Source organism: Cottoperca gobio, chromosome 1 (genome assembly GCF_900634415.1).
Source record: "Cottoperca gobio chromosome 1, fCotGob3.1, whole genome shotgun sequence".
NCBI classification, from domain to species: Eukaryota; Metazoa; Chordata; class Actinopteri; order Perciformes; family Bovichtidae; genus Cottoperca; species Cottoperca gobio.
The window spans coordinates 10,880,935-10,907,771 of NC_041355.1; the positions used below are offsets into that span (position 1 = coordinate 10,880,935).

Below are 26,837 nucleotides of genomic sequence, written 5' to 3' on the forward strand. Positions count from 1 at the left end.
TCAAACGATGAAAGAATATTTAGAAGTTGTTAAGATCAGTTTTGATCAGCAAGCCATGTGCAAGTGGTTATTGCTGATCTAATGGGTAACAATGGTTACATAATGTGACCCTAGTGTTATGGGCGTTATGAGTGATCAATTGTGGTCTAATGTTTGGCCACCTGTAGAAAAAATAATGAGTTGTACTTTATTTGTTGGTGTGTCACACTAACTTCACTTCTTTTAATTAAAGAGTGGATGAAATGGAAACTTTAAAGCACGAGGTATTAATTATAAGTAAAAGAAACTACAAAATGTAACATTTAAAAGCCTTTTTTAAATCCATGTAAAATTCATCAATTATTTATAATTTAAAGGCAGAATAATGAAGAGGAATTATTAATTGACACATGTAAAGATAGTTTCACTTTGTTTTTTTACTAATTGTTTTTTAATTCCACAATTCAAATGAAAATTTAATTAATCACTTAATAACTTGTTTCAATATATCAATTAATTAATCAATTATAATTAAACACTGAAAAGTCTATAATTATTTCAGTGGCACATTAAGCCTCTATACAAATTGCCCCAGAGGGGCATAAAAGATATATTGAATTGCACTGAATGGAATCAACCTTGGCTATCTGAAGCACTGATGTCTGCATGGTCAGCTTTAACAGCTGGAGACTACAGGTCTCTCACCGAATCACTGTCACAACATGTGGCAGCTGTTATCGAAGACAAAGGTGGTGCTGAACAGGATTTTCAGTTTTTTTCTGGTCACCGAGATAACAAGAGTCTTATAGTTGTTACTGCAAATCACCCTCAGCAGCTTCTTTCTATATCTCTTTTTAGACCTTTGCAGTATATGTACACCTTTTTCTTTGTGCCACTTTTAAAATAACCAGTGTAATCTGTCTGTACTCACTCGTCGTTTCAATGACAGTTTACAGTGTTTAATTAAAATGAATATAATTCATTTAATTTAATTAGCTATTTTACATGTTAATGCATAATATTATTGTTGTTAATATATGGTTCTTTCCTCATGTATCTTGAATTAAGGATCTACTGGCTTTCAAAATTATTTTTTAAAACTCTGTACTCACTCGTCGTTTCAATGACAGCTTACACTGTTTAATTAAAATGAATATAATTCATTTGATTTAATTAGCTATTTTACATGTTAATGCATAATGTTATTCTCGTTAATATATGGTTCTTTCCTCATGTATCTTGAATTGAGGATCAACTGGCTTTCAAAAATATTTTTTTAAACTTTTTAACACAAAGTGTTTCTCTGTAATGCTAGAACGGATGGGGGGGGGGATCGATTGTAATTGATTTATTGTAGCATCCTTAGTTTGTTAATCATATGTTAATTGTTGAGCAATAATGTGCATTCGTCAACTAGGTAAGCCAACAAAAGATCTGTGTGGGAGATGTAATGTAGCTTACTAAATACATAACACTTGTCCTGTGACTGCATGCATTGCTAAAGCAATTTCTGCACCCAGCTGAGCTGAACACAGCCTCTGTGCTTCAGACATATCAAATTCACACTTTCTGCCACCCAACCTCCACTCGCTCTCTCCTTCTAACTCCTGCTTTTTAATATCACTTTCACTTTCACTATCTTTACGAATCTTTTAACGCAACCATCTCTCTCACTCTCCCGCACACTCACACTCTCACTGTCTCATTTCCTCACACACCCAGCAATCTTTTCAGAATCACTTCCTTGATTCAAATCTTTGCCCTCCCCATTTATGAGCACTTTATTGAGAAGCGGGGAGGTGGCAAAAAAAACAGACATAATTGCCTCGGGTGGTAAGTTATTGGAAAATGGATGAATTGCTTTCTTCAGGGAAGAGCTGCGAGAGCGTCAGGAATAAAGAAGGCTCCTTAATAACACTGAAGGTCAGGTGCAGGGATGTTGGGGAGTGATTTCTTTATGCTGCAGCAGTATGGGGGATGAATAAACACACACATACTCTCTCCCTTTCTGCATATGCAATTTATCAGTGTGTGTTTTTGAGGGTGTGTGTGTGTGTGTGTGTGTGTGTGTGTGTGTGTGTGTGTGTGTGTGTGTATGTGTGTGTGTGTGTGTGTGTGTGTGTGTGTGTGTGTGTGTGTGTGTGTGTGTGTGTGTGTGTGTGTGTGTGTGTGTGTGTGTGTGTGAGGGCAGGGTATTGGGGCCACTGATATTGTCATTTTTTGCCAGCTGGTTTTGGCTGACTAAGGTTATGGCTCCTTTTCATAGGGTTATTCAAGTTCATCTCCATGGTTACAATCAGATATCAATAAGGATGAGGATGGGTATAGAAAACAAAAGAGTATTGCTGAGAGAGGCATACATAGTCAGCCTAATAACAGCATCAGTCTATTAAATTTGTTTTTGTCATATCTGTATATGTATTTTTGTCCCTTTGTGATATTTTCGATGTATCTTTTGCTAGTTATAAAACAAGTAAACCAGTGAACAAAATAAATGTTTTGTAACCAGACTGTAAAGCAGTTGTTTCCCCTATCCCATTGCCAGGATGTAATAGGTGTCCTAGTCTATTGCTTAGTAATAGGTTGACTTAATGCTACTATTGAATTGTTAAAACAATCATTAACGGTCAATGTGATGATGGTAAATGTACTTCAAAGAACATCGGGGAGCAAAGGACTAGCATTTAGCCTGCTAGCAAAATATAGAGAACGCATACATACTTGAGAAAAAGTTAGTTACAGATGCATCAAGCAGGGAAATATTTTCCTTGTTAAACAAACTCTTAATCTTTCCTTAAATTCTCTTTTTTTCTTAACAAGAGTACCATATATTTTTTTATAAAGTAATCTCGGTAGCAAAACATTTTTAATTAAGAGACAGAGAAGGTCAAGTTGTCTCTGAAATTACATGGGACCTTTGCCAAGAAATATATCTGATGCTGCATTAAGAGGTTTCCAGCCAAGATAAGTACAGCTAAAGCAAAAGACAAGTTGCTAATTGTTTTCTAACAGTTGTTAAGTGTTAGTGTTTGGAGTAGTTTGCACTGATGCACAGTGTACTTCAAACTAAATCTGATTTGATGTGCAGTAGTATGCTAGCTAACGTTAGCCTCAAGAGCTAGAAAGTTTACCATTGCTGGGCAACAAGGTGAGCTGCTCCGGCTTGTCTCTCTCATTGTTTATTGTGTTCCCGCTCCAAAAGTGCTGACGGCCCCGTTGAGTCTCTGGACAGTTCGGGAGGTTTAAGACTGAATCTGTAAACCCCTCACATTACCAGATAATCTGGGCCAAACATTGGTACTGACCAAACGTCCCAGACCAGATCTATCCTCAGATTTTCGGGAGGGGTGAATCGGGGATGAATTGGCCTGAAAACTCCTGTGGTCTGAGCCTGGTTTTACTCTCTAACGTCCTTGAAATATTTGTTTGAAGTGAACGCATTCTCTGTATTTAAACCAGACACACAAGAAAATGTATTATTCAGTGATATGTGTCTGAGCATAATAAATCACTTACTTCAATTACATTTCTATTCATCGCTTCTTCTTTACTTAGACTATCAAATTAGTCAATGCTGACAGATTGACACCTGATGAAAATAGATGTAAAGGAAACTATCTGCATATCCAACAGTCCAGGGACAGTCAGCACATTGCTGCCATTCTGTGGGTGGACTCCCTGAGACCACTCAGAAAGAAGTGCCGGGGAGTGCCAGGAGTAATCGTTGCCAGAAGTCCTAAGATACTTAAGATGTTTGTTGAATGCAACTTGAAGAAATCTTTAGCATTTTTTGCCTGCTACTGATATTGTTTTCTTTCATTGAGGTGCGTTCATCTTTCCCATTATGAGCTGTTGTAAATACTCTTCAATAAGGCATCAATAATTATAATTTAATACTATAACATGTATTATTCTGAAATGGGCTGTTGTGCAGAATGAGTCATTTTGCTTTTTGTACTTTAAGTACATTTTGATGCCAATACTTTTACTTAAATACAATTTTGAATACAGGACTTTTTACTTGAGTCTACTCTGTGGTATAACACTTTTACTTTAGTCAAAGATCTGAGTACTTCATCCACCTCTGATCAGCATTTTAAACCCCAAGGCCACCATGACGCCCAGACTGGCTTCAGCTTGTGTTTGATATTAAGTTCTAATAATGACACAATCTCCAATAATGCAATAAGGACAAAGAGCCAAGCCAAAGTCATTGTCCTTGATATATATTAAAACAGGTTTTGATTCAATTGAAATAACTTTTTCTGGAATTAAAAGAGCAATGTTCCGTGTTACTGAGAAAAAAAAGTAGTGCGATAATTACATTAATGTCCAACACTGCTTTGAGGTGTTGCCATTGCATTCCTGTCCAGCCGACGTAGCGCTGATTCAGACCTGTAATGAGTTAAGCTTGGGGACAAGTTGGGACGGTATGTTAGGAATATAACAACACGATAAAGTGAGGTAGACAAGTGTGTGTGTGTGTGTGTGAGATAGAGTGTCAGAGGATGGGATTTGTATGGACTGAAGCCTATCATAATTACAAGTCTTCCAGACAGCCCCGAAAACCACGAACGCTAAGCAACGCTTATATTGTGCGGTTCTAAGAGGTTGGCTTTTTTTTATCTGTATGCAAGCGACTCCTCGTGCCTTCTCTGCCTGATTCCCGAGGGACAGAAGACCTGACATTCGCACATAGAGAAATACAGCAACACCTCAGTGAGCAGCCATCTACACACAAATACAGGCATTCAACATGTCTGTACATGCACACACGCGCACACACATTTCCCAACAAAGTCTATATGAGTTTCTCAGTGGGAAACTGGGACAAACTGTTCTGGCAGGGTAAAACGTCTGTGTTCAGAGAGCAAATCGAACTGTTTGGCAGCCAATGAAGCGGATGGGCCGGCTAGCATGTGCGCTGGTGTGGCTACACACACGTACGTATTATGAAGTAGCAGACCACAGTGGCAGAAGTGAAATGGATGACACCTGGCTGTGGCAAGGTTCTCTCTGTGTTCATGTTTGTCCTATTACCCTGAGAAATGGAGGGAGAAGTGGTTCAATTTAGCATGACTTCTCAAGATCCGGAGGTACACAAAATCTGTGTCATGAAAGAATATTAGCTGAAGAAAAATGGTAACCCAATGTACGGAAGATGAGCCGGAAAAAGGTGAAGGTGAAAAAGCAATGAGAAGAGCTGAAAATAGGATGTTCAGGAATAACGAAGACAAGATATGAGAGCAGAAAGAAATAAAGGTAGATGGGAACAGTGAGGAGAGGAGAGGTGGAGGGAGAAAAAAAACAGGAAAAGAAAAGAGAAACACAGCAGAGCAAAATATTTCTTTTTTTGATCTAATTTTCTCCCACTTTCCTTCAATCTCTCTTTCCATTTCTCTCCCTCACTGCTGCTCTCATGGGAACCACGTTTTGAGTTGCTTGAGCTGTTTTGAGGTGCTGCAAGTGTTTACCAGTGTGTGTGTGTGTGTGTGTGTGTGTGTGTGTGTGTGTGTGTGTGTGTGTGTGTGTGTGTGTGTGTGTGGCGGTGCGTGCATGTATGTGGGAGGTGGTAAATTGAGCAGGTGTATCAGGAACAAAAGAGCAGGGAAGATCATGCCATGCTGTGTGTGTTTAAGCGCATTTGCGAGTGCATGTGACTGTTTGTGACTCTGTGTGTGTGTGTGTGTGTGTGTGTGTGTGTGTGTGTGTGTGTGTGTGTGTGACAGAGAGAAATAGAGAGTGTAATAAAACTGTCAACCTGGGGGATTTATCAGGGGAAACAACACGCTGTGAATCCCACTTAATGTGCAAGTGATTACACAAACTCATGCATGTAGACTCAAACATGCAAACACACGCAAGTGCTCAAACACAACACTGTATTATGTTAATTTTTTTTAATTCCAGTAGGCACTCAGTGATGCAAATATGCTTCTAGTTGTCTCTTGCTTTGAGGTGAAGAAGTGGCTCTTCTTAACAAACAGAAAGCACTTCAAAGCTTGGTTATTTTGTGAACATCAGCCTTTATAAACTGTCACTTTTGCTCCCTTGAACAAATAGGACATAAGACATCTTCCTTTGACATACTGTACAGGGGTAGACAAAGACTTAACATAATGACATATCAGCTTTAGTTTATTGTGCAGGACACAATGTGTGTGTAACAATATGCAAATCCTTTTTCAAATGCAATAACCTGCACGAGTGAGTCAACAATATTATTTGTCATATAATAAATTGAGCTCCAGGTAATAGCAGGAAAGAGCTCCATCTACTTGGGAAACAAAGAAGCCATTTTCACCAAAATGGTTTCAGACATATTAATACTTGCAGATGCAGAATTTCAAAATCTGATTTTATTTTGTTTTCTTGTATTCTTCCTTTTGATCCCTCTCTTTCTGAACTTTAATGAGGTGCAGCGTGGGCGCTGCTTCTCTTTCTTTCTCCGTCTCTTTTCCTGCCTCCCTCTACTCCCACTATTCCTCTTTCCACTTTTTATCAAACACTCCTCAGTCCCGTTAAATTGCCTCCACTTTCCACAGGGGGTACTCACAGAGGTAGATTTCTGAATGTTTTTGTTTCTTATTGAGTTGTAATGAGCTGCCTCCAAGGTCCAAGATGCAACATTTGTGACAACTGTCTGCGTTACAGGGTGGTATGTGGTGCGCTAGGGTGTAGCTGTTCAAACATACCGCGGTAAAAATGATCAACTTCTGTCTGTAAACAGAGAAATAATCTTTGAATAAACGTTTTCTGCACGTTAGAGGTGCCATATATTTGCTTTGGTTTGGGGGTTTAGTTGTTTGGTGTATGTTTCTTGGTGGGTTTTAACGGTAGGTTTTAGTTTTAAGCATTTAGGTTATTTTATATTTTATGTTTTATTTTTAATTAGTTTTTTTGTCTTTATGAAACTTAATAGTACATTTTTTTAGGGTTCTTAGTCGTGTAGGTTGTTGTAGGAAAGATTTATCACCTGCCTGTTTTTTTCATTAGTCACTTCACCTTGTGTGCTTGCTGCTTTTACAGTAACTCCACTGGGATTGGATCCATGTTCACCATGTTCTTCGGAGATTCTGGAGGCAGAACACACAAAACCAGAGAGGAAAAAAAAGAGCAGGCTAATGGAGAGCTCTGTAGACGATGTCCGTCTGTCTGTTAATACATTAACACAATTTGTAACATGCACAACTCTCTTTTCCCCCTGGCAGACCAGCTGAATAACACAAAGATTGTGTGGTGCAAGTCCTTTACACCACATTCAAGCAGCTTCTGGTTGCAGATTCAGACGAGGTCAAGACACAAGTCAGAGCACTGGACTGAGGTATCATGCTGAACGTAGAGTCCTGTAATAAGTTCATATTTTTGTTATAAAGTTGGAGAAATACAGACATTTTGCCTTTTGTTTTCTTTTAGATTACTATCCGACCACATGCACGCTTGAGTGCTTGAATAAAATAAATAGAAAAAAATTGTTTTCATTTGCATTTCTTTGTTTTCCCAGCTGTAATAAAAACATACCAAACTGTGACCCCAAAGCCATAGTATCAGACCATAAATTTTGTGTTGTATCCACGACAGACAGACAGACAGACAGACAGATATATATATATATATATATATATATATATATATATTAGGGCTGTCGAATTAACGCGTTAATTTCGATTAATTAATCACAGAAAAATAACGCGTTAAAAATATTAACGCAGATTAATCGCGCTCCTAGATGCCCCTGACTTTTGGTCCGACAGCACGGAGCTCTGACAGCACCAGTCCCCGGCGCCCGTCCCCCCGTCGCACGGAGCTCAGAAAGCACGGAGCTCTGACAGCCCCTCCCGTTGCACGGAGCTCTCACAGCAAATATTGTTGTATATATATATATATATATATATATATATATATATATATATAGACAGACAGATAGATAATGGTTAATAAAGTTACTGCTATAAGATAGTTATTGCACGGAGATCAACAGTGTCAGTGAAGGCAATGCATTCTTCATTAAACTTGCCGTCAGTGGGTGTGTTGGCGTATCTGTTTGTGTGTCTGAGTTGCACTGGTCACTGTGTAACAAAACTTTTTGTTGCTTAAGATTTAAAAAAGTGTCATATCAAGAGAAACATGTCATTATCGATGTAGGGTTCTCAGATGACAGATGGGATGTGGGAGAGAGTAAGTCAGCCTGTGCTGGTTCCTTTATGTATGCATGTTCTGTAGGCGTTCAGACTCTCTTACCTGCATCCCCCCCCCCCCCCCTCTCTCTCTCTCTCTCTCTCTCTCTCTCTCTCTCTCTCTCTCTCTCTCTCTCTGTATGTTCTATCATCCCTCCTTCTCTCTTTAACTATGCAGTAAATTTATGTTGTGTAGTACAGATTTCTCAGGTCAAGAGAGAGAGTGTTGTTCTACGTGGGCGTTTAAGAGGGATGAATAGAAAAGACAGGGCAAGAGAAAAGAGAGTGGTAGAGATACAGTGGCAGGAGGGATGGGGATGGATAGAGTGAGATGCAGAAAGTAAGAGATTTGTGCATAGGTTATTCCGAATTTTGTGTGTTTACATGTGTGCGCATGCACATGTGTGTCTTCTCTTTTTTGTGTGTGTATGCAACATTTTACACCTTTAAATTGAGATATTAACAGCAATAGGGATTAGCATTTATGTTTAATATCAATGCATTATATTTAAACACTATATCTAGAGAAGCTAGTAAAAGTGCAATATTTTCATGACCCCAAATCCTTTTCACATGATGTAAATTTGAGAAAAGCATAATTGTATTACAAACTCGTAGGATTAGTTGCTGAAGGCCTCGGGAACGGCGCTGGGCTCTGATGCGATTTTGGCCAGACTCTGTATTGCAGGATCATGAGTCGCAAACTGGCCCAAAAAGCCCTTTTTAACATACACATTACATAAGGAGCAGCTGCAAAATGGTGAATACTGCACATTTTCAGAGTGTCATTAACACCCCAAAATGAAGTCTAGAAGAGCAGTATTAGAAAAAATGATTTTATGCAATTAATGTATGGAGGAAGCCAGCAGGAAGTCAGCCAGTACAGCCAAGGAAGTCGCTGATGTGCGTGCTCTCAACTAGCTTGGCTGAAGAGGGACTCTGATGAACAAGCTGTATGCGCCCACATATGCATCGGGTGAGCAATTTACATGGTGGTGAATGTGACTCTATCTTGAAATGTGGTACTCGCACAAGGTATTTTGGCATTTCATTTGGAGGACTTATTATGTTTTTTTGGAGCCAGTGAATCAGAAGTAATCAATTTATAAAAATATAAACCCATCTCTGGTACTTCTGCTGAGAACGGCAGGTGGTAGTAGCGAATCTCAGTTTTTCCTTAGAGATTTTTAAATGCACCTGTCCCTGCTGGGCTCCGTATTGCCTGTAGGCGTGACTCTTTCAGGCCTGAGGTGTTGTTTTTGTGTCGGTGGACTCTCCTATTTAAAGTGAGATATAAAATGAATATGTGGGCAGACAACAGTGTCTGATGTTGGCACAAGTCTAATGCCTTATACCCACCTGGACTGTTAGCCTACTTATGCTATATGTGGCAAGAAAAACTTAGCAATGAGCTATAAGCTTTCTTTGATTGAGGTGGGTTAGGGTTAGGGTTAAGACTCAATTGAGACTTTTGGAATTTGAAAGTTCAAATGACTTTTGAGCAGGATATACACCTCATACAGTCCAAAACGTATATGTCTCATACTGTCCATAATCCAGGGACGTTACAGAGAGACCATTCCATGCAATTCCCCAAGAGAGTAAGACTGATTAAGTGGTCAGACCAGACCAGTTCTTTAAAAAAAATATTACTTCAGGCATGTGGCACCAGTAACAAGTCAAGCTTGCCAATTTCAGCTTGGCATGTCTTTGATAGAACGCTCATCCATCCAAGGTCATTCAATTTAAGTGGAAATAGCTAAATATGAAGTGGAGCATTTCAATATCAAGCGCTGAGGTCAGTGGAGCCACGCTACGGACAGGAAACAATGCCAGAAAGAAACAATGCAAGTAAAATGAGATAAAAGCTGAATGTATTTTTGGTAAAGTTATTTTTCAGATATGGAAAGACAGGAAGACTCAGCCAGCTGACAAGTGGCCAGATGGACACTGGAGTGTCAGTTTGGAGTGACACTCGCTTTGGCTTAAAGCGTCAGCCAAACTCATTGCGATTTCCAAACAGTGAATGGATTTTTTTGTTGTGTTTAAATTAATGCTAATCTTGAATTTTACAATTGCATTCGTCTTGTTGGCCAACATCAACAACTCCCTGCTCCTTCCTCCCTGGCCCCGAGCTTGTCCATTTTTGGTTGGGTCCCAAATCAATCTCTTTAGCTCCCATAGTCCACTTGTAATTGTCTATTCTGCCTGCCAGACATCAAGTGCAAAATGTACAAATGCAAAGAGGAAAGGATCACTTACAATCTGAAGAGTTTTGTTATTTACATATTTCTCACTGAAAAGCTACACCTGAGGCTTCTGTATCATTTTACAAGCGATATTTACTGATCACATGTTGTGCAACAGCCTTCCACTACACATCCAGTCTTTAAATACAGTAGAAGAGTCCAGTTAGTTATAATGAAATACACAAAGAAATTTATATTTTTAGCTGTCCTTGTTTTTGTGGGAGTTATTTTTTTAATGCGGTGACATGTTTTTGGATTTCAGGATGTTTTTTAATTTTTATTTATTATTCTTTTTAAAATGTTATGGATATTATTTGTGTGTCTTCATCTGATAATCCATAAATAAAATCAGTGTTCTTTATCAATAACATTTAAGTTACCTCATACCTTGTGACCATGTAAAGAAATAGTAAAAATAATAGTTTCCTACGTCCATTTCTACAGAGTCCGGGAGCTTCCTATGGTAATATTACTCGAGTGTCTTTTTATGTTTTCTAATGGCATGTTCCAATCTCTTTTTTTTGTCTGTGAATTCATTAGAAATAAAATGTGCAGTTTGGGAGCTCATGGGCGAAGAAGGGATAAAGAAGAAGAAGAGAGAGAGAGAACATGAGGGAGACAGAGTTTGATAAATCCAGGAGGAGGAGATCTAGGATTAAAAGAAGAGATGGGATAAAGGAGATGCCGTGGTATGTGTGGAGGGAAGATGAGAAAAGTGGACTGGAGACGGAAGGTTTTTTTCTGCACGTCTCCCCCCAGCAGTGAGCAGATGTTGGACCCACAGGCCTCCAGCAGCATGGAGCCCCTAAAGCTGTCACTGTAGCAAACACACCAAATACACATATACAGTACATTATCATACACATGCATGCTCTTATATGTGCACACACACACACCAAAGCAGTGAACCACTTCTATCCCACTGTATAACGAGGTCACTGAGTTGGTAGAATGCGCAGTGAGGTGATGAAAGCAGTGCCAGATACGTTGAACAGGTTCATTCATATGCAGTTGGTTGTGGTTAAAGATCCAACGGTTATTATTTTGTCTCTTTTTTAAAGAGTTTGTTCCCTTGCCTTCATAGGAGTGAATATGAATTATGATGAAACAAGGCTTAATGACATTCTGCATTAATTACAGAGCAAAATAAGTGCATGAGTTCCTAATGCAATCCATGAATTACTGTAAAACAATCAGTTTCCTATTAAATCCAATCCGAGGTGACACAATGAGGTTCTCATCCCTCTTGTTGATGATCCCATTTGTTTATGTCCTGTCTCATAATCAATCATTTATTGATGGTAAAATGCTACATGACGCTTTAATACAAGTGTTTTACTCATACAGCAAAAGCAGCAACTTACGCCTCTACCTTAATATCCAGAGAATGATGACAAAAGTTGACAGAAATGAACACACACACACAAACACGGCAAGCGTGAAGTAGATCGGTCCGAGGGTTGGCGAGATAATCGAAACACACATGCACGCACACACACATGCCAGCAGGGGCACTGGGTCGATGAACATGTGGCACAAGATGAGAGACCACAAGAGTGTATGATAAATATTTAAAGCTTAGCTTATCAGATCTGTAAGCCATCAATCAATCTTTAGATTCCATGGTGATGCTATGCGCTTGTGAGGCTATTTATGTGTGATGTGGGTTCATGTCAATGTGAGTTTTGATGTCTTTATGGAGTATACTACTGTATGTGTGAGAGCTGGCAGATTTGGCCTCCAGTTTCAATATAGAGACTTCAATTGTGACATATCTGTGAGGTCTTTGTGTCCTTATATTACCCAAGTGATCCTTGTGTGAAAAGGGACACGTTCTGTAATTGCAGATCTTCAAAGGAAGGTCAACGATGCCATCGAGTCAACAGGTCACACAGCTTGATCACTTTGCTGTATTGGCTGCTATTGTAAGCTGTTCCTTTAAGGCTATTGTCCACCTACACTATCTCATTACAGACACAAGCGGGTAAGGTGAATCCCATTCACAGAAGGAACGGAGGTCACACTTTGCTTCAGTGTGGTTGGTTTGTATTTAACGTTATTATCATCATCTGAATGTGTAGCCAGTTTCATTTGTATAGCCTATGTTTAGAGACTCAAGCCTGCAAGGTGTCCCACTCTGCTCTCCAAGAAGTCAAGAAAAAACCATTGCAGATGAGGGGATAAACATAAAAGAAATCCCCTCTTTGGACAGCAGCAGGAGAAATGGGTGAAACAGTACAATAAGACTAAGAGCCTACATGCTAGTGACTCTGTAAGGCTGTACTCAGGGACAGCATGATGATGTTTAGCAGCTATAATGTTTACCATGTTCGCTGTTGTACAGTAGTTCAGCATTTAAGCATGCTACAATTTGCTAATTAGCATTAAATTACAGCTGAGGCTGACGGGCATGTCATTAGTTTAGCATTCATTTGGTCATAAAATTAACTATTTCTCAAAATATATACTTTTTAACCTGATGATAGCGCTAGAGATGAACAGTGAGGATTACCAAAGTTATTAAAATTCATCCTGAGGGGGTCATGAATGTTTGTGCCAGATTTCACAACAACCCGTCCAGTACTGTCAAGATATTTCAGTCTGAACCAAAACTGTCAACCTGCTGGTGGGAGCTGGAGGGAAAGAGGGGGGATCACTGAAGTCATATGAATTTGTCATATGGGCCAAAGTTTATGACAATCCATCCAATAGTTATTGAGGCATTTTAACACCACCAGGCAATTAGAAAAACATTAACATAAAGTTGTGAGGGTGCATAGAAAGACAAGGAGACATCGCAGAAGCACCGTTTGAGTTCATCAATCCATAGGACGCAGATATCTATTGAACACATGAACAGGTCACAACTATGTGAAAGCACTGGTTTCTTTCTCATTGTTATTCAGCCCAATCTGTAGACGGATACAACAGGATGACTATTGGTATTCAGCCCAGCAGTCTGCTGCCCCTGAGCTGATGAGCTGAGACGGCTGTCTGTCTAGATGAGAGCTGGGATCCTTTGGGTTGGATTTGTTCTGATGACGATGCAATCCCCCCGACTGTCATCCTACGCCAGGCCCTATGATTGGATCAACAGACATGGATGAGGGACTGCCTGTGTGTGTATGTGTGTGTTGTGCGTGTGTGTGTGTCTCTATTCCGGTGTGCCTGGTTGAGTTTGTATGACCTGAAGTAAAAACTTTTGACCCTCGTGTTTTTCCTGCTGTTTCTTCTTCCTTTTTGATGTTTAACTGTTTTCTTACATTCTTCTGGTCTATTTTCCCAAAGGAAGGCTTCTTGGCTTGGGGTAGCAACAGAACAGAGTGAAATAGATTGACATATTTATATATCTATTTATTTATCAAAACGCACACATCTGAGCTGCATTATTTATTATACATTTGATTTTTAGCTTGTGGACAGGGTTTTTGTAGAATTTATTTGACACTTTAAGCCACAGAAACAGAAGATGAGTGAAAACTAGAGGGGGAGCGAGTAATGGGTAAATGACAAAACCAGACAATCACCTATTCCTGTTAAATCTAAAGTTTAATATAACTACTGTATTCGTCAATATAGAGATGAAGCAAGTTAATTAAAAGGGAATTTTTAATTCTTCATTATTTCAGTGGCTTAGCTCATGCTCGATAAAGGACTGGGTATTTTCTTATCAACAATAAATACATTTAAATACAGTTAATGTTGTGCATTTTTTCAAAGTCTCTGTGTACTTCCTGACTGTAAGCCTCTGTAAGCCTTAAATAATAAAGATAAAATCTTTATTGCATAAGTCGACAAAACTAATCTGCAAACCTTGAGGCCTGTTGCCGGAGCTTTTCATTTGAAATGTTCACCAATAATATTATCTTCTAAAGCGATTTCCCTTTTCTTTCACCATCCAGTCTTTCACAGCTTTTGTTCATCCGGCTTTCATCTATCCGCCAAGATGTTTGGAGGTGAACATTTTCAAAATTAAACTTTCAAGAAAACCAGTGTTAGGTGGACCTGGAGTTTAACAGAAGCTGTCTTCTTACAACATTGTTTTCCAATAAATCAACCCCTGCAGCCCGTCCTTGACAATCTCTTTTCAGTCAAACAGCTAAGAGATAAAAAAAGATAACTCATATTGTCCCTTGACATACGTCGGTAGCCTACCATTTGTACAAAGCGATCCTCAATCAAAGGTTGAGATGCCCTTGTAGATCTGAGGGTTAAGACTCTGCATGTGCGCGTATGTGTGTACGTGCAATGAGGGGTAATTGAGGCGCTTCATCCCTGAGTTTTGATAAGGGGACTAATGGTGCATGTGGTTGCCGTGGAAACCTTTGTTTGAACATAACAGCACAAGGATCTTCATGCCTCCACACAACACACACACACACACACACACTCTTCTCTGTCTCTCTCGTTGTCATATGAGAGCGTACTTCTTGCATCAGCGATTTGAAAAGAGGCAGGAGATACATAATGAAGAGTCCTTGAATGCTACAGCAAACAGACATCCTTTTAGCCCTTTTCCTGCCTTTGAGGGTTGAACATCTACCAACACATAGCCTTGTCAGGGTTTGAGTTGACCAAACAACAAAACAAGTAGCGATGGAGTTCATCAAAACACACAAAATATGGATGTAGTGACATACACAATAACCCACACACACACTTATCTTCCCAGGTGACCGCCATTCATGCTGAGAGCGTGTTGGTAAATTGTTAATATTGTGCGGTGCATTGCGGCTTATACATTTGAATGGTTCGTAAATTACATTTGAAATTTAGATGAGCCGTTTCAGTTAGCTGACAAATGTGTTGTCCTGTTCGCTGAAGGAGGGCTCGGGACATCTAGTTCCTACAGAGGCAATTCAGGAAGGACCAAGCAGCCAATCAAAATGCACACAACACTTCATTTTTGTATGCTGCACCCATGCAAAGGTTTGATAATCAGGGGCCCTTTTTGTGAGAAGTGTATTGTGTGTGTGTGTGTGTGTGTGTGTGTGTGTGTGTGTGTGTGTGTGTGTGCTCATGTGACTGTAATGTAAAGTTTTTTGAGCTGTAGAAATTAATTAACAGTCATTCAATCAGGCACATCCATTATAGCAGGTAATCATGCTAACAGATATATATAATCAAATTGAATGTTTGATGATGCTTCTGCAATTTCTTCTGTAAACTCCAACATTTGCACAGCCCCTTCTCACACATAATACCTATTGGTTATTGTCAATAGTTTACTGCACCAACCCGGCTCACACACTGACTCTATGCAAATATCTATGATCTATGCAAATCGTGCAGGTATGGAGATATGAGCCTGTAAATGTTTGCACCCAAAATTCAACCCACATACTTCACCAGCAGTGCATCGGAAGCCAAACACTTTGTTTTCAGGATTTTTGTGTAGGTGTTCAGTATTCTTGCATTCACTTTAGAGATTTATGTGAACTAACTATAGCTCCTGAAACCCAACTGGAGTTTGAGATTCTGAGCCATGGTGCTGCATATACTATATAAAAGAGATGAACAAGAGAAGAGATATCTCCTTACATTGGAAAAAAATAAACATACCAAAATGCTCCATCTAAACGTACTTTTCAAATATTTTCTGGGATGTTTTCAATCTAACTTAAAAGCATTTTTCTTCTGTAAAAAAGAAAATCTTGACAATGTGACCTTCCTGAAGCTTGCGCTTGAACCTTCAATCCTTACATCATATACACAACTTTATACAAAGTTGCGTTGTGCTGAAGAATGAACGAGGTTACGGGCCAACGAGAACAGCATCTGTTAAAGCAGAGAAAGACAAAAGAAATAAGTCTCACCGGTCAAATTTATCTCACAAGGTGTCTCTGTGAACCACGATGTACTGTAGCCATAGCAACTGGTGCCCAGCATCTCCTGAGGGGACTGTGAAAATAATCCATGATTCATATCCAAACAACAACAACAGCCTGAGAATCCAAATACACTGAGGTAAACTGCCACCCCCGGACAGTCAATCTGACAGCTGTGAAGAGGAGGGGCCAAGCAGAAAACAAATAAACAAAAACAATGACATTCATCCCCTGTTCGTTTCATCCAAACTGCATCACTTGTGATCATTGTTTTCGGTTTTCCTCTTGTGATTTCAGCCATGTGGACTCCAACTACTGCCAAACTGCATGATGGTAAGAAGTAATAACTGCCATGCCAGTGGGTTGGAATAAAGTAAGACTGGCAGCTTTGCTAGTGAGTCAGCTCCTATGGATACACACGAAGACTCAGAAGATTTTCAAATTCACTAGGAGAAATGGATAAATTAAGAGGATATGATGAGTTATCGTAGTCATAAGGTGCATTTTCATCCACCGCTTTTTATGCGTGATTTACATTTTAGGTTAAAAGATACCTCACCTGGTAAAAAGGTGTAGTGAGCCTGGGTTTGAATCCAACCTGCAGCCCTTTGCTGCATGTTGTCCCCTCTCTCCCTCTCTCTGCGACTTTCGTGTTTACCTTCATCTGTACTTTCAAATCTAAAAAATATCTGAATGGAAAAACCACAAAAAAAGTTTTACACTTGGCCGAGGTGGAAAAGTTGATGCAGTGATAAAAGCAAATGGAAACAAATAAATGATGCATGTAAAAAAAAAAGTTTTCTTATTGCACCACACAGCTCCAATGTAGCCTTCCTCATTATACATCAAACAAACAGAAATTCCATATTTCCCTCAAGTGTTCTGCATTTGTTTTTCACAGTTTGAGGTCCCGCTGACACTTTTTTGATTATGCCATCTTTATGTACACACTTATTGTAGCAATGTTTCCAACTGGACAAATACCTTGATGAACACCTATCGATCGTAGAACGATAATGGATGGAAAATGTGCTTCATTTGGATGGAAACCTGGCAATAGTCAGAGCTAATTGTACTACAACATTCAAAAAGCATAACTGTCAGGAAAAATTCCGATCCACATTTTCATCATCTTGTACAAAAAAAACACAAAATGCATATACAGCTGTTTCATTCCACTTTCAGGCTTGCTGCAGTGCACCTTTCAATATTTGCTCCAAAAAAAAAAACATTATCCAGAAAAAACAGCAGTCACAAAAAAAAACCCACCACATTCACTGCCAATGAAAACATAATAAGCAAGCCAGAACTACTTGTGAAACCGCATTTAGCATAGAGCTGAGAACACCGTTCTGAATCATAATAACCGAGATTGGGATCTCTTCATTACCAAAAGTCCTCGCACTCACTTTGCAATCCAGTCGGCTTTGCCACATTTTGCCTGCTCAAGTAAGCGGCAGCAATCAAGGCCCTGCCTGCTGGGCCCTCTATAAGGCAGCTGTGCCTCATTACCAATCAGAAGTAAAAGGCAGACAGGGCCCCTGGGAGACACCGGTTTGGACTGAGGTGCAACAGTATGTGGAGCTTAAGCGTAGAGGATGCACTTCCTCTCTCCTGTTTTCTCGTGTTTTTCTGTGGCTGCACGTCATTCACATCGTACTAGTTTCGCTTCTCTGTTGCTAGATAGCTTTGACTCTTCTCATTCTTTGCTTTCTATATTTCTACCTTTCTTTAATTACTTTTTTTTTTGCATTCTTTAGCTTTCTCTTCCCACCACTATTGTTGCCCTGAAAACCAAACAAATGTATCCGTCACAGTAAGAAGCTACTTCTGTCTGCTCTATTACAGATATGCACTATATCGCAGTTAGTTTAGAAAATACACTAAAACAAGGTGCAGACTCATATTGCGGCTTTACCTAATGTAATACATCATGCTGAACATGACGGGAACAGAGCCTGGGGTACACATTGAAGGCTCCTTTTGGTTATTTCAATACCTAGTCATTTAGAAATCACAAGCGGGCTAATTCTCCATCACATTTTAAATCACTTCCTAAAATAAATGATTATGAACATTTAATTACTCATGTCAAATGCTCTGACAGCCCTATTATTTATTTTCTTTGTTTATTCCCTTGCTTATGTATTTATATTTATATGCTGTTTAAGATATAGAGAGCGTCCATGCCTTAGATTGTTATTTACTGCTTCCAACGTGAGAGCTTATTGGACAAATGTTTTTTTGAGTATGTATTTTAAATGAATGCACATAAGCAACAACGATGGCAACAAACAAAACCGGTCAACGGGAAAGTTAAAGGAGTAATTCCGTGCACAAGTACTCCGTTGATCAAACACTGCAGACAGAGAGGTTTTAAAGAGTTTCAAATGAAGACAGTGAAAGATAAAGTAAAGTAAGGTTAGGAAACAAGGGGTTATCTCTGTAACAGTGTGAGGTGTTAGTTTGTGCTGTTTCTCTGCACCACAATAGGGAATAGGTGGACAGACACATATTTCCTTTTCTACTGCAAGACACAGAGCTTACTGGAATGAATCACGACAGTTACAATGAATTAAACTTTAGACCAGATCTAACATTTATGTCACCAGCTGCAATCCCTAATACAATTTAGTTATTCATGCAATTACCTATTATTGGTGTTTAAATCAGACTAATTATGTATAATTTAATTCAATTATACTGGTGTTAGAGATCAAGAGCAAGGTGATAAAAGCACATTAAATCCAGACACACTGGTTCCATTTAGCATCCAGTAGAAATGATTGAGCTGCGAAAGGAAACTTTTGAAAATACTGTTGCAGATGGATATAACATTGAAAATACACCATGGTCATAAAGTCACAATATGCCTCCATTGTAACGTCTCTTAATGCTTGTAAAGTACTCAAATGTTAAACCAAATTACAATAATTCTCTAGAATATATACTGTATTTAATTAAAGTAAGAAACTGAAAAACAGAAAAAGCACATTTGCACTGGCTTTCCTCCTGTGTGACCACGATACATTATTAATTGAAAATGTTTCCTTATTCCAACCTTGGCTGTATTATATAGTTAGAATTATGTGTGATTTGCACATTCGGGACGATCTAATCAGTTCTTTGGCTAATGCAGCTCGATCTATTTTAAAGAAGAAAATTAATCCATTTCAGAAAGTAATTTGACATGGGGTCTGGCCTACTGTACTAGCTTCCCACAAAAACATACTAGCAATAACCCAGTCTATCTGTCATATACACTAGTGACTAGCCATCTCCCTCTCCTAGCCATCCCGGCGATAGTCTAAATGTCAGTGTTTTCCGGGCTCCTAATGTGTTCCTAAAATAGTATCTCCATTGCTGAGCCTCCGTGAAAAGCCACGCTCCAGAAAAGGCATAGTGAGTCTGACTCACAGCAGAGGCAGCAGAAACCCCATGCCATCCGAAAGCCAATTAAACATGCATGGGGGTGTATGCGACCTCAAAAAAAATAAAAACCAGTAGATGGATGGCCACTCTCTCCTCCATCTTTCCCACTCTTTAGCTCACTCTCTGTCCCTCTTTTACTACTTTTGCTACTTTTTCTCATTTGTTTCATCTTGTTGCCAATTAGAGTGAATTATTCAGGGTGGCCTGTTTAGTGTTTTTCTTCCAATGAGCACCCTCACGGAAAATTGAGGTGAGGAGACGATGAGCAAGAGTGCGTATGCTGAAGCACACAGGCTGGGCAGCGCAAGCAGATGAGCTGACATAGACATGGCTATGCATACGCACACTAGCATACACACAGACATATAGGTCAGTGCAGGGACCCCTGTGCATTTTGATGTGCTTCCAGAGGTCAGGGCAAGGCTAGCCATTCAGAAGCTAATATAGCTTAGAGAAAGACTAATTAGCTTTCTCTCACGGCGAGCTTCTAATCAAATGAGGAATGGCCAGATAGTGATGAATGGAATTACCGGACAATACAATTAAAATTGTGTAATTTAATACAATAAATTTCAATGACAGGTATTCTAGAATGTGAGGTCAAGTGTTCCATTCCACTCTATTCCATCAGAACCTTAAGTGGATACCAGAAGGGCTGGTAAATATGCCTCTTGTGCTTTATAATGCTTAACAGTGCAGAAGAAGGAAATGGGATGGAAATTTAGAAATGTCATACTGTATATGGGCTGATTTTGCGCATTTAATCAAATTCAAACTCGGCCTTAAATGTCATAGCTGCCTTCATTAACAGAGACCACAATGTAATATCAGTTTCACAATGGGGGCTGCTTGATACCATGCCAGTCCTTCACATTCATCGCTAACACTGGATTTCACTTGCATAGCAGGTTGCATCCATCACAAAGAGGGACTGACTCGCTGGGAGAAAAGAGCACACTGATCAGCTTTAAAGCGAAGTCATCAATCAACCTTTGCTTCTTTAAACAACTTGAGCAATTCTGTATGATATGAGTCAACTCCCTCCGCTGATGAAGACTGTGAGGTGTGGTTTAAAACCCAGGAAAATACAAGTAAGTGGACATTGTATCCAAAATAATATCCCTCAATGACCGATTTAATATTTTAAACATTAATATTTGTAAATAAATGTCCGTTACTTAAATGATGTAACAAACATACTCATTTGAAGCACAACCATTATTCTTTACTAAACATAACCAAGTAAGTTTGTTACGTTTTTGTTTTAATTTGCAACGTTAACCACGTGGTTAAAACTGCGACCGTAATCCAGGACAAAACACGATTCCCTTATAATTGAGAATGCAATTTGGAAGGGAACATCATTTTGTAGGAGACAGGTTTGCCTGGCTTGCTTGAGTAGAATTGTTATATTGCTATTTCTTCGTATAGTCTAAAGAATTGCAAGAACATTTCTGAACATGTACTTTTTCTCAGAACTATTTTAAGCTATGAGCGCCTTTCCAGGAAGGATTCGTTATTGTGCACGCCTTGCTCTGTTTAGCTTTTTGTAGTCCCTGCATTATATGTTCCAAATTTAGATTCCCTCAGCATGCCACATTCATTAATTAATCATGTACAATAAACAGATTGATTCCCTTTAGTTTATACCCCTGCTCTTCCTTGCAGTCTTCTGCCTTTGGTTTGTGAGGTGAGTGTGAGAGACATGTCACCTTGTAAGACATACTGAATTCCTTCCCTTGAAGGAGGGAAACAGAGAGAGCGGGAAGATAACACAGCCAGGCAGCACTAACCGATCAGAGCACTCCAGCAGAGATATGACCCACATAGACCAATGCTCGTTCAATCAGCCTGCTACTTGCAGAGTGTCGGAGAAAGAGAGAGTGAAGGAGGGACAGGGGGAGTGTGGGTGTTAGGTGGCTCCAGTTAGTTTCAAAAACAGAAAAAAAGTGAAACTTGTTTGTACTCTAAGAAAAACCAATGTGCAAACAAGTTATTTACTACATATTCACCCTTAGGCCCACAAGTACTGCCACACACGAGTACTGCTCCTTAAAGCAAATGTGTCAGATGCAACCAAGGTCTTGCCAGTCTTGCAAGACGCCACGGACAAATGGAAGGAGCGTAGAGGCTGCTCGGGTCCTGCGGTCCAGAGGAAAAAATGACTGGAAAAGGTAACCAGGCATCCCACATTTGGGATTTACCACAGTCCACCCAGGGAAACATTAAGAATGGTTATTGCTGGGCAACGCTAAACACTCGCTCCCTGAAGTAGGTGCCAACCGCTACAGTACATTAAGCAGGTAGTACTGTGTAAACGTACAAGGGACAGACCAAGTGGAAAGAGGTACATGGAAGACTTTACCTACCCCACAATGCCCATGATAGAATGTGCCCTGACTACTGATCGTTGTGTAACATCCTGTGGGAAGGCCTGGACTGTGATAGGTTTGAAAAAGACAAATAAAATGGTCTGATTTCTGATGTATTTTATGTACAGCTCACAGGGCTGACAGGACTGACTGCAGGACCACACCCAGAGTCCTTGAAAAAAATGAATGCAGGATCACAAGGGCTAAGCCAGTGAGATGTTGTGCCTACTGGTAACTGCAACATGTCTCAGAAAAGCTTTCATCTATTTGTGTAGATGAGCTGAAGGTGCCCAAGGACCCTGCAATGCCTCCACCTTCCCCTGGACACCACTCAGAGTCTAGGCTTGAACTCTAAGTTCAACTTGCTCCGTATCTGTAATCGTAAATCTTGCCAAGCCAGGAGGACCCAGGTTGTGTGGTCCATACAGAGCCCACCTCCTCTCTTTCAGCAGGAAGGTGCAGAAAGGCATGCAACAGGCATACTTCCACTATCCTGGGAATGGGACCATCCTTGGACAGCTGTATTGTTCCTGGGCTGGAGATGAAGACAATACAGCAGACTACGCAATCTCATCCCTAGGGCAGTACACCATGCGGGTACAATATGGAAGTCTTATTATAGAGTCTTACTTTATGTTTGCCAAACCGAGAGCACATCGACTGGGGATTTGATGCTTGTTTCTGCACTATCCAGGCGCCCAAACCAGTATGCTATACCTTCACTGACTTCCGTAACTTTTAGGTGAATGGAGAAATAGACAAGAGATATCATACCTATACCAGAACATACACACTTTTTAGACAACCATGATGTACAGGCGAACAAAGTTGCATTGAGATACCTATTATATTTACTTTTCTAGTATCCTACTGTTGAGGCATCAAGGTGTAAATGACTTTCTGAATTGTTTCAGATGAAAGATGTTAAAAGGAATTATTTGACCTAAGTAGTAAATACTGCCCTCTAACACAAACATACGTGTATTACCATAACCTGTTCTCAACCTAACCCACAAGTGACTAGGGAAGGTTAAGCGAACAGGTGCTTTTAATGTTGTGCGCAACAACTGCACAGGTGGTTTGTCTGGAAGTTATTCTCATCACCTGATCCTTGGGGGGTCAGTCCTCCATACATATTGAATATGTAAATGGATTGAGAGTTAGTATCAATGCGACCAATAACCGTGGCATATGCACTTGCCAGACAGTTCCGAAGTAAATAGCTTAATATTATTCTGTAAACTTTTGACTTCCTCATTCATACAGCCAGGACATTGAAAAAGCTTTTACAGAATTTCATCCCAGAATGAAAGAAAAAAAAAAAGGTTGGCATACCAACAGTATGTCATTTCCATAAATAACTAGAAATGAATAGTTGAAGTGAAAGAAAAACACAGTTTGGGTTTAACCCTGTGTTTGCATTTTAATTTTGATGTAATAACTGATAACACTCAAGAGGCGGAAGACCGCAAAGCTATGTCAGTAATTTATTTGTTGGCAAACAACTTTCACTGTTACAACAAATATTAGTTATGAGATCATTCAACTTGGAACCCATACAAAAAGAATAAATAATTAGCAATAATATTTTAATAATAATCATGATCATAATAATTTAAAAAAAAGAACCATAAAACAAACCCAGTGCCATTTTCTTTACTCCTGCCTAAAGTCAGCTTTCTTTCCTCCAAGTTTGTTTTGCTGTCTTCAAACCAATAAACAGATAAATAAATAAATTCTCTCTTGAGGACATGGAGGAGGGGGCTTGTGGGATACATGTGCAAGCTACACTTCATACAGTTATGATTTTCTTTCTCCTAAATAAGTAAACATTGGCTTTCCACATTGGACAGTGCTGCTGTGTGCAGAGTTTTCACATCTTCAGTACACATATATGATGTCATCATGGTGGGATCCACCCTTTTTTCAAATAGTGTTAATTCTTTTATTTATTTTTTTACTTTAGAGAATAACATTTATTATTCTCGGCATTCTTTGTCTATATAATCGCAACCAGCAGAGTTATGTCAATTGGTATAATATTTGACAATATAGAGGATATGCTTCACAAACCACTCTTGTGTTGCTCCAAATATCTGATCTCTTTATAAAAAAAAAGAAATTCACCCAGGCTTGTGCCTAAAGGAAGGAAACGCTTTATTCAAGAACAAAATGAGATGAGACTTCCAGCAAAGACTAAACGGTAGCATTTCCATAGCAACCGGCTCTTTCATAAATTAGCCACTTCATTTCCCCTTCACTTTTAAATCTACACAGTGGTAAAGTATATAATAACAATTGATTTGAAAATGTAGGTGACAGTGGTGTTGCTATAAAAGGACCGGAATGAAGTGTGTGGAGGGTATATGCGTATTAATTAAGGAGTGCTTAACTGTCTCTGTTTTTACAAAAGAAATGACAGATTGTTCCTTGTTCCTTCTGTCATCTACACGTGACCAGAACTCATCATGACATTTCAGAGAGAGTTCCACAGACACAAGGCTTGCAACTTAAAAATGTAAAAAATAAAAGACTTGGTCATATGCAACATTTGCATCTGTATCTGTATTCTGTACAATACATAGAAACAGTTTGTGATTTCTTTATAATCCTTTGATAACGGAAAACTTTTACAGAAGAAAGGAGAAGAAACAGAACCCATTCTTTTTTTTTTTCAATTCAGTCTTTGTATTATGATCTTCCTTCTTTGTTTTCAGTGAAATACACAGTAGCCGCAGTCACTACAGCTTGCAGGAATGTTACACCAGCCCAGACACAACTCCAGTTTAGCAGATACGAACAGGAAGAGAATTCAGAACATCAGCGTGATATGATTACAGTTCGGTTGCCCAATAAAATAGTTTTTTGGGATGATCGGTAGTGAGGGCATATATCATACATCCTCCACTTGATTGGCAGGTAGTGGGGCGGGGCCTCTTTAAGGCCAGTTTATGTTGTGAACACCGGAGTTCAATATCCTGCTCTACCCTTTGGAGAGGTGGAAACATCATCCCAGTACATGTCTTTAAGAGTGAGACAGACATACAGATAAACAGACAGGCAGCTCCTTTAAGCAGGGCTGGGGGCCATGCCGCTGTTGTGGTGGTAGTGGAGACTATATACTATGATCTGCTAGAGGTCCATATTGGGGAACTTGTCGGACTACGGTCAATCCAAGATTCCATTTTTAAGTAACAGGTAGGGTGAAATTACAGAATCCCTCCCCTTTCCTCTCCTTTCCAGGTTAAAGTTCCATTTCTGTTTGATGTTCCCAAAAGGTCTCTCAGAGCCGCCCTTTCAGTCTGCACCATTTGTGACAATACATTCAGTGCCTGCTTTCATTTCAATTCTCAAACATATTGTCATGAACTATATAGTTAATGTCACATACAGTACATCAATCCAGGGTTGGGCCAGCTCAGCCTGTCGATCAACAACACAGAATGTTTTCATTGGAAGGTTGTAAGTGTGAGAATGGGCTGGGGAGGGATAAAAGTCTCTTGATTTGCTCTATAGACTGGTAACCAGATGGGAAGGGTCTACAGGCGGCTCATCGGGCGACGAATCGGACTCCTCCTTGTTGCCGGACACCATGTATCCATCACTGCCACCACGGCCCATGTGGTAGTAGCTCTGTAGCTCGTGAAGGTGATTCCTGGAGCCCAAGTTTGGCATGCTCTTATAATAGACGTCATCCAGCTCCGGAGCAGTGGCACTCTTACAGGGCTGCAGCTCCCCGGAGCTCTCTTCCTCTCCGTCTGTTAAACCGTTCATCTGTCCATCCGGAAGGTCCGTCAGCACTGGCATGCTGGTGTACAGTGAGTCTCTGTGGTTGGGCGATTGCGTGTGCTCGTCGGTGTGCTCGTTGGTCAGCAGGGGGAAGAAGCTCTCGCTGGTCTCTTGGGGAATGCGCCGTGGCCGGGAGAAACTGTGAGGGGGTGGCGGAGGTGGGGGGTGGCTGTCTGGTGGAGGAGGCCTTGGCGGCAGGAGCGGAGCGTTGGACTCCTCTCTGATAATCTCCAAACCCAGGTTCTCCTCATGGGGGAAGGCTGCAGGGTTGTCCAGCACCATGGTACCATTGTCCTCTTTATTGCTGCCCACGCACCCACCAACTCCACTGCTGCTGCTGCTGCTGCTGCCTCCCGCCAAGCTCCCTGAAAGACCCAGGCAGGGAAAATAGTTATAGCATGTTTTATGGTCATTTTAACAAAGAGCATTGCATTGCCACTATGGTGATGATTTCATTACCTCACAGTGAATATATATTTTTGTATCTCAGACACTGATGTTCGATTAACCAGTCAAAAAGAAGATGACTAAGTGTCTATGATTAATATGTTCACGTTAACAGTGGATATATGGATGTAAAACGTGTATATAAATTGGGTTGCTTGTACAAACCCACAGAAAATCTCCCCCTCAGCTTTATAGAGGGTTTCAGTGTCTTTAATTGATCTCATTGTTTTGGTTATCCAGCCCACTACTCCAGCTCATCACTCTCATCAGCATTGTTTTCAGCAGCAGCTGTTACAATACCACTGTACGCTCCCTGCCCAGCAGCGAAAGGCAGACAGGCACATTTAGCAACTCACTGTTGAATAAAAAGTGGAGCATTTGGAAGCTTAAGAGCTAGATATTTCCTTTAGGCGGTGGTGGAGATCAAGTAACAGGAGAGTGAATATTGGACTTGCATTCGCCAGGTGGCCAGAAACACGACTCCAAATAAATGCTAATGTGTCTGACGACCTGACGCTAACGTTAAAAGGTGATGATAGGTCAGTGGTGTGCTCACAGGTGTTT

The 26,837-nt window shown here is 40.0% G+C and overlaps 1 protein-coding gene across 6 annotated transcripts in view; it reads right to left on the reverse strand.

Moving 5' to 3' along the window:
• Positions 1-23,501: 23,501 nt before the first annotated feature.
• The window catches only part of adgrl3.1 (adhesion G protein-coupled receptor L3.1), a 97,997-nt gene continuing 94,661 nt past the window's right edge, over positions 23,502-26,837 (reverse strand). For all 6 annotated transcript variants that reach the window (XM_029448804.1, XM_029448652.1, XM_029448487.1 and 3 more), the window contains one exon: positions 23,502-26,191. In XM_029448804.1, the coding sequence (XP_029304664.1) occupies positions 25,548-26,191 (644 nt within the window). In that variant the 3' untranslated portion in view covers positions 23,502-25,547. The remainder of the gene's footprint in view (positions 26,192-26,837) is intronic.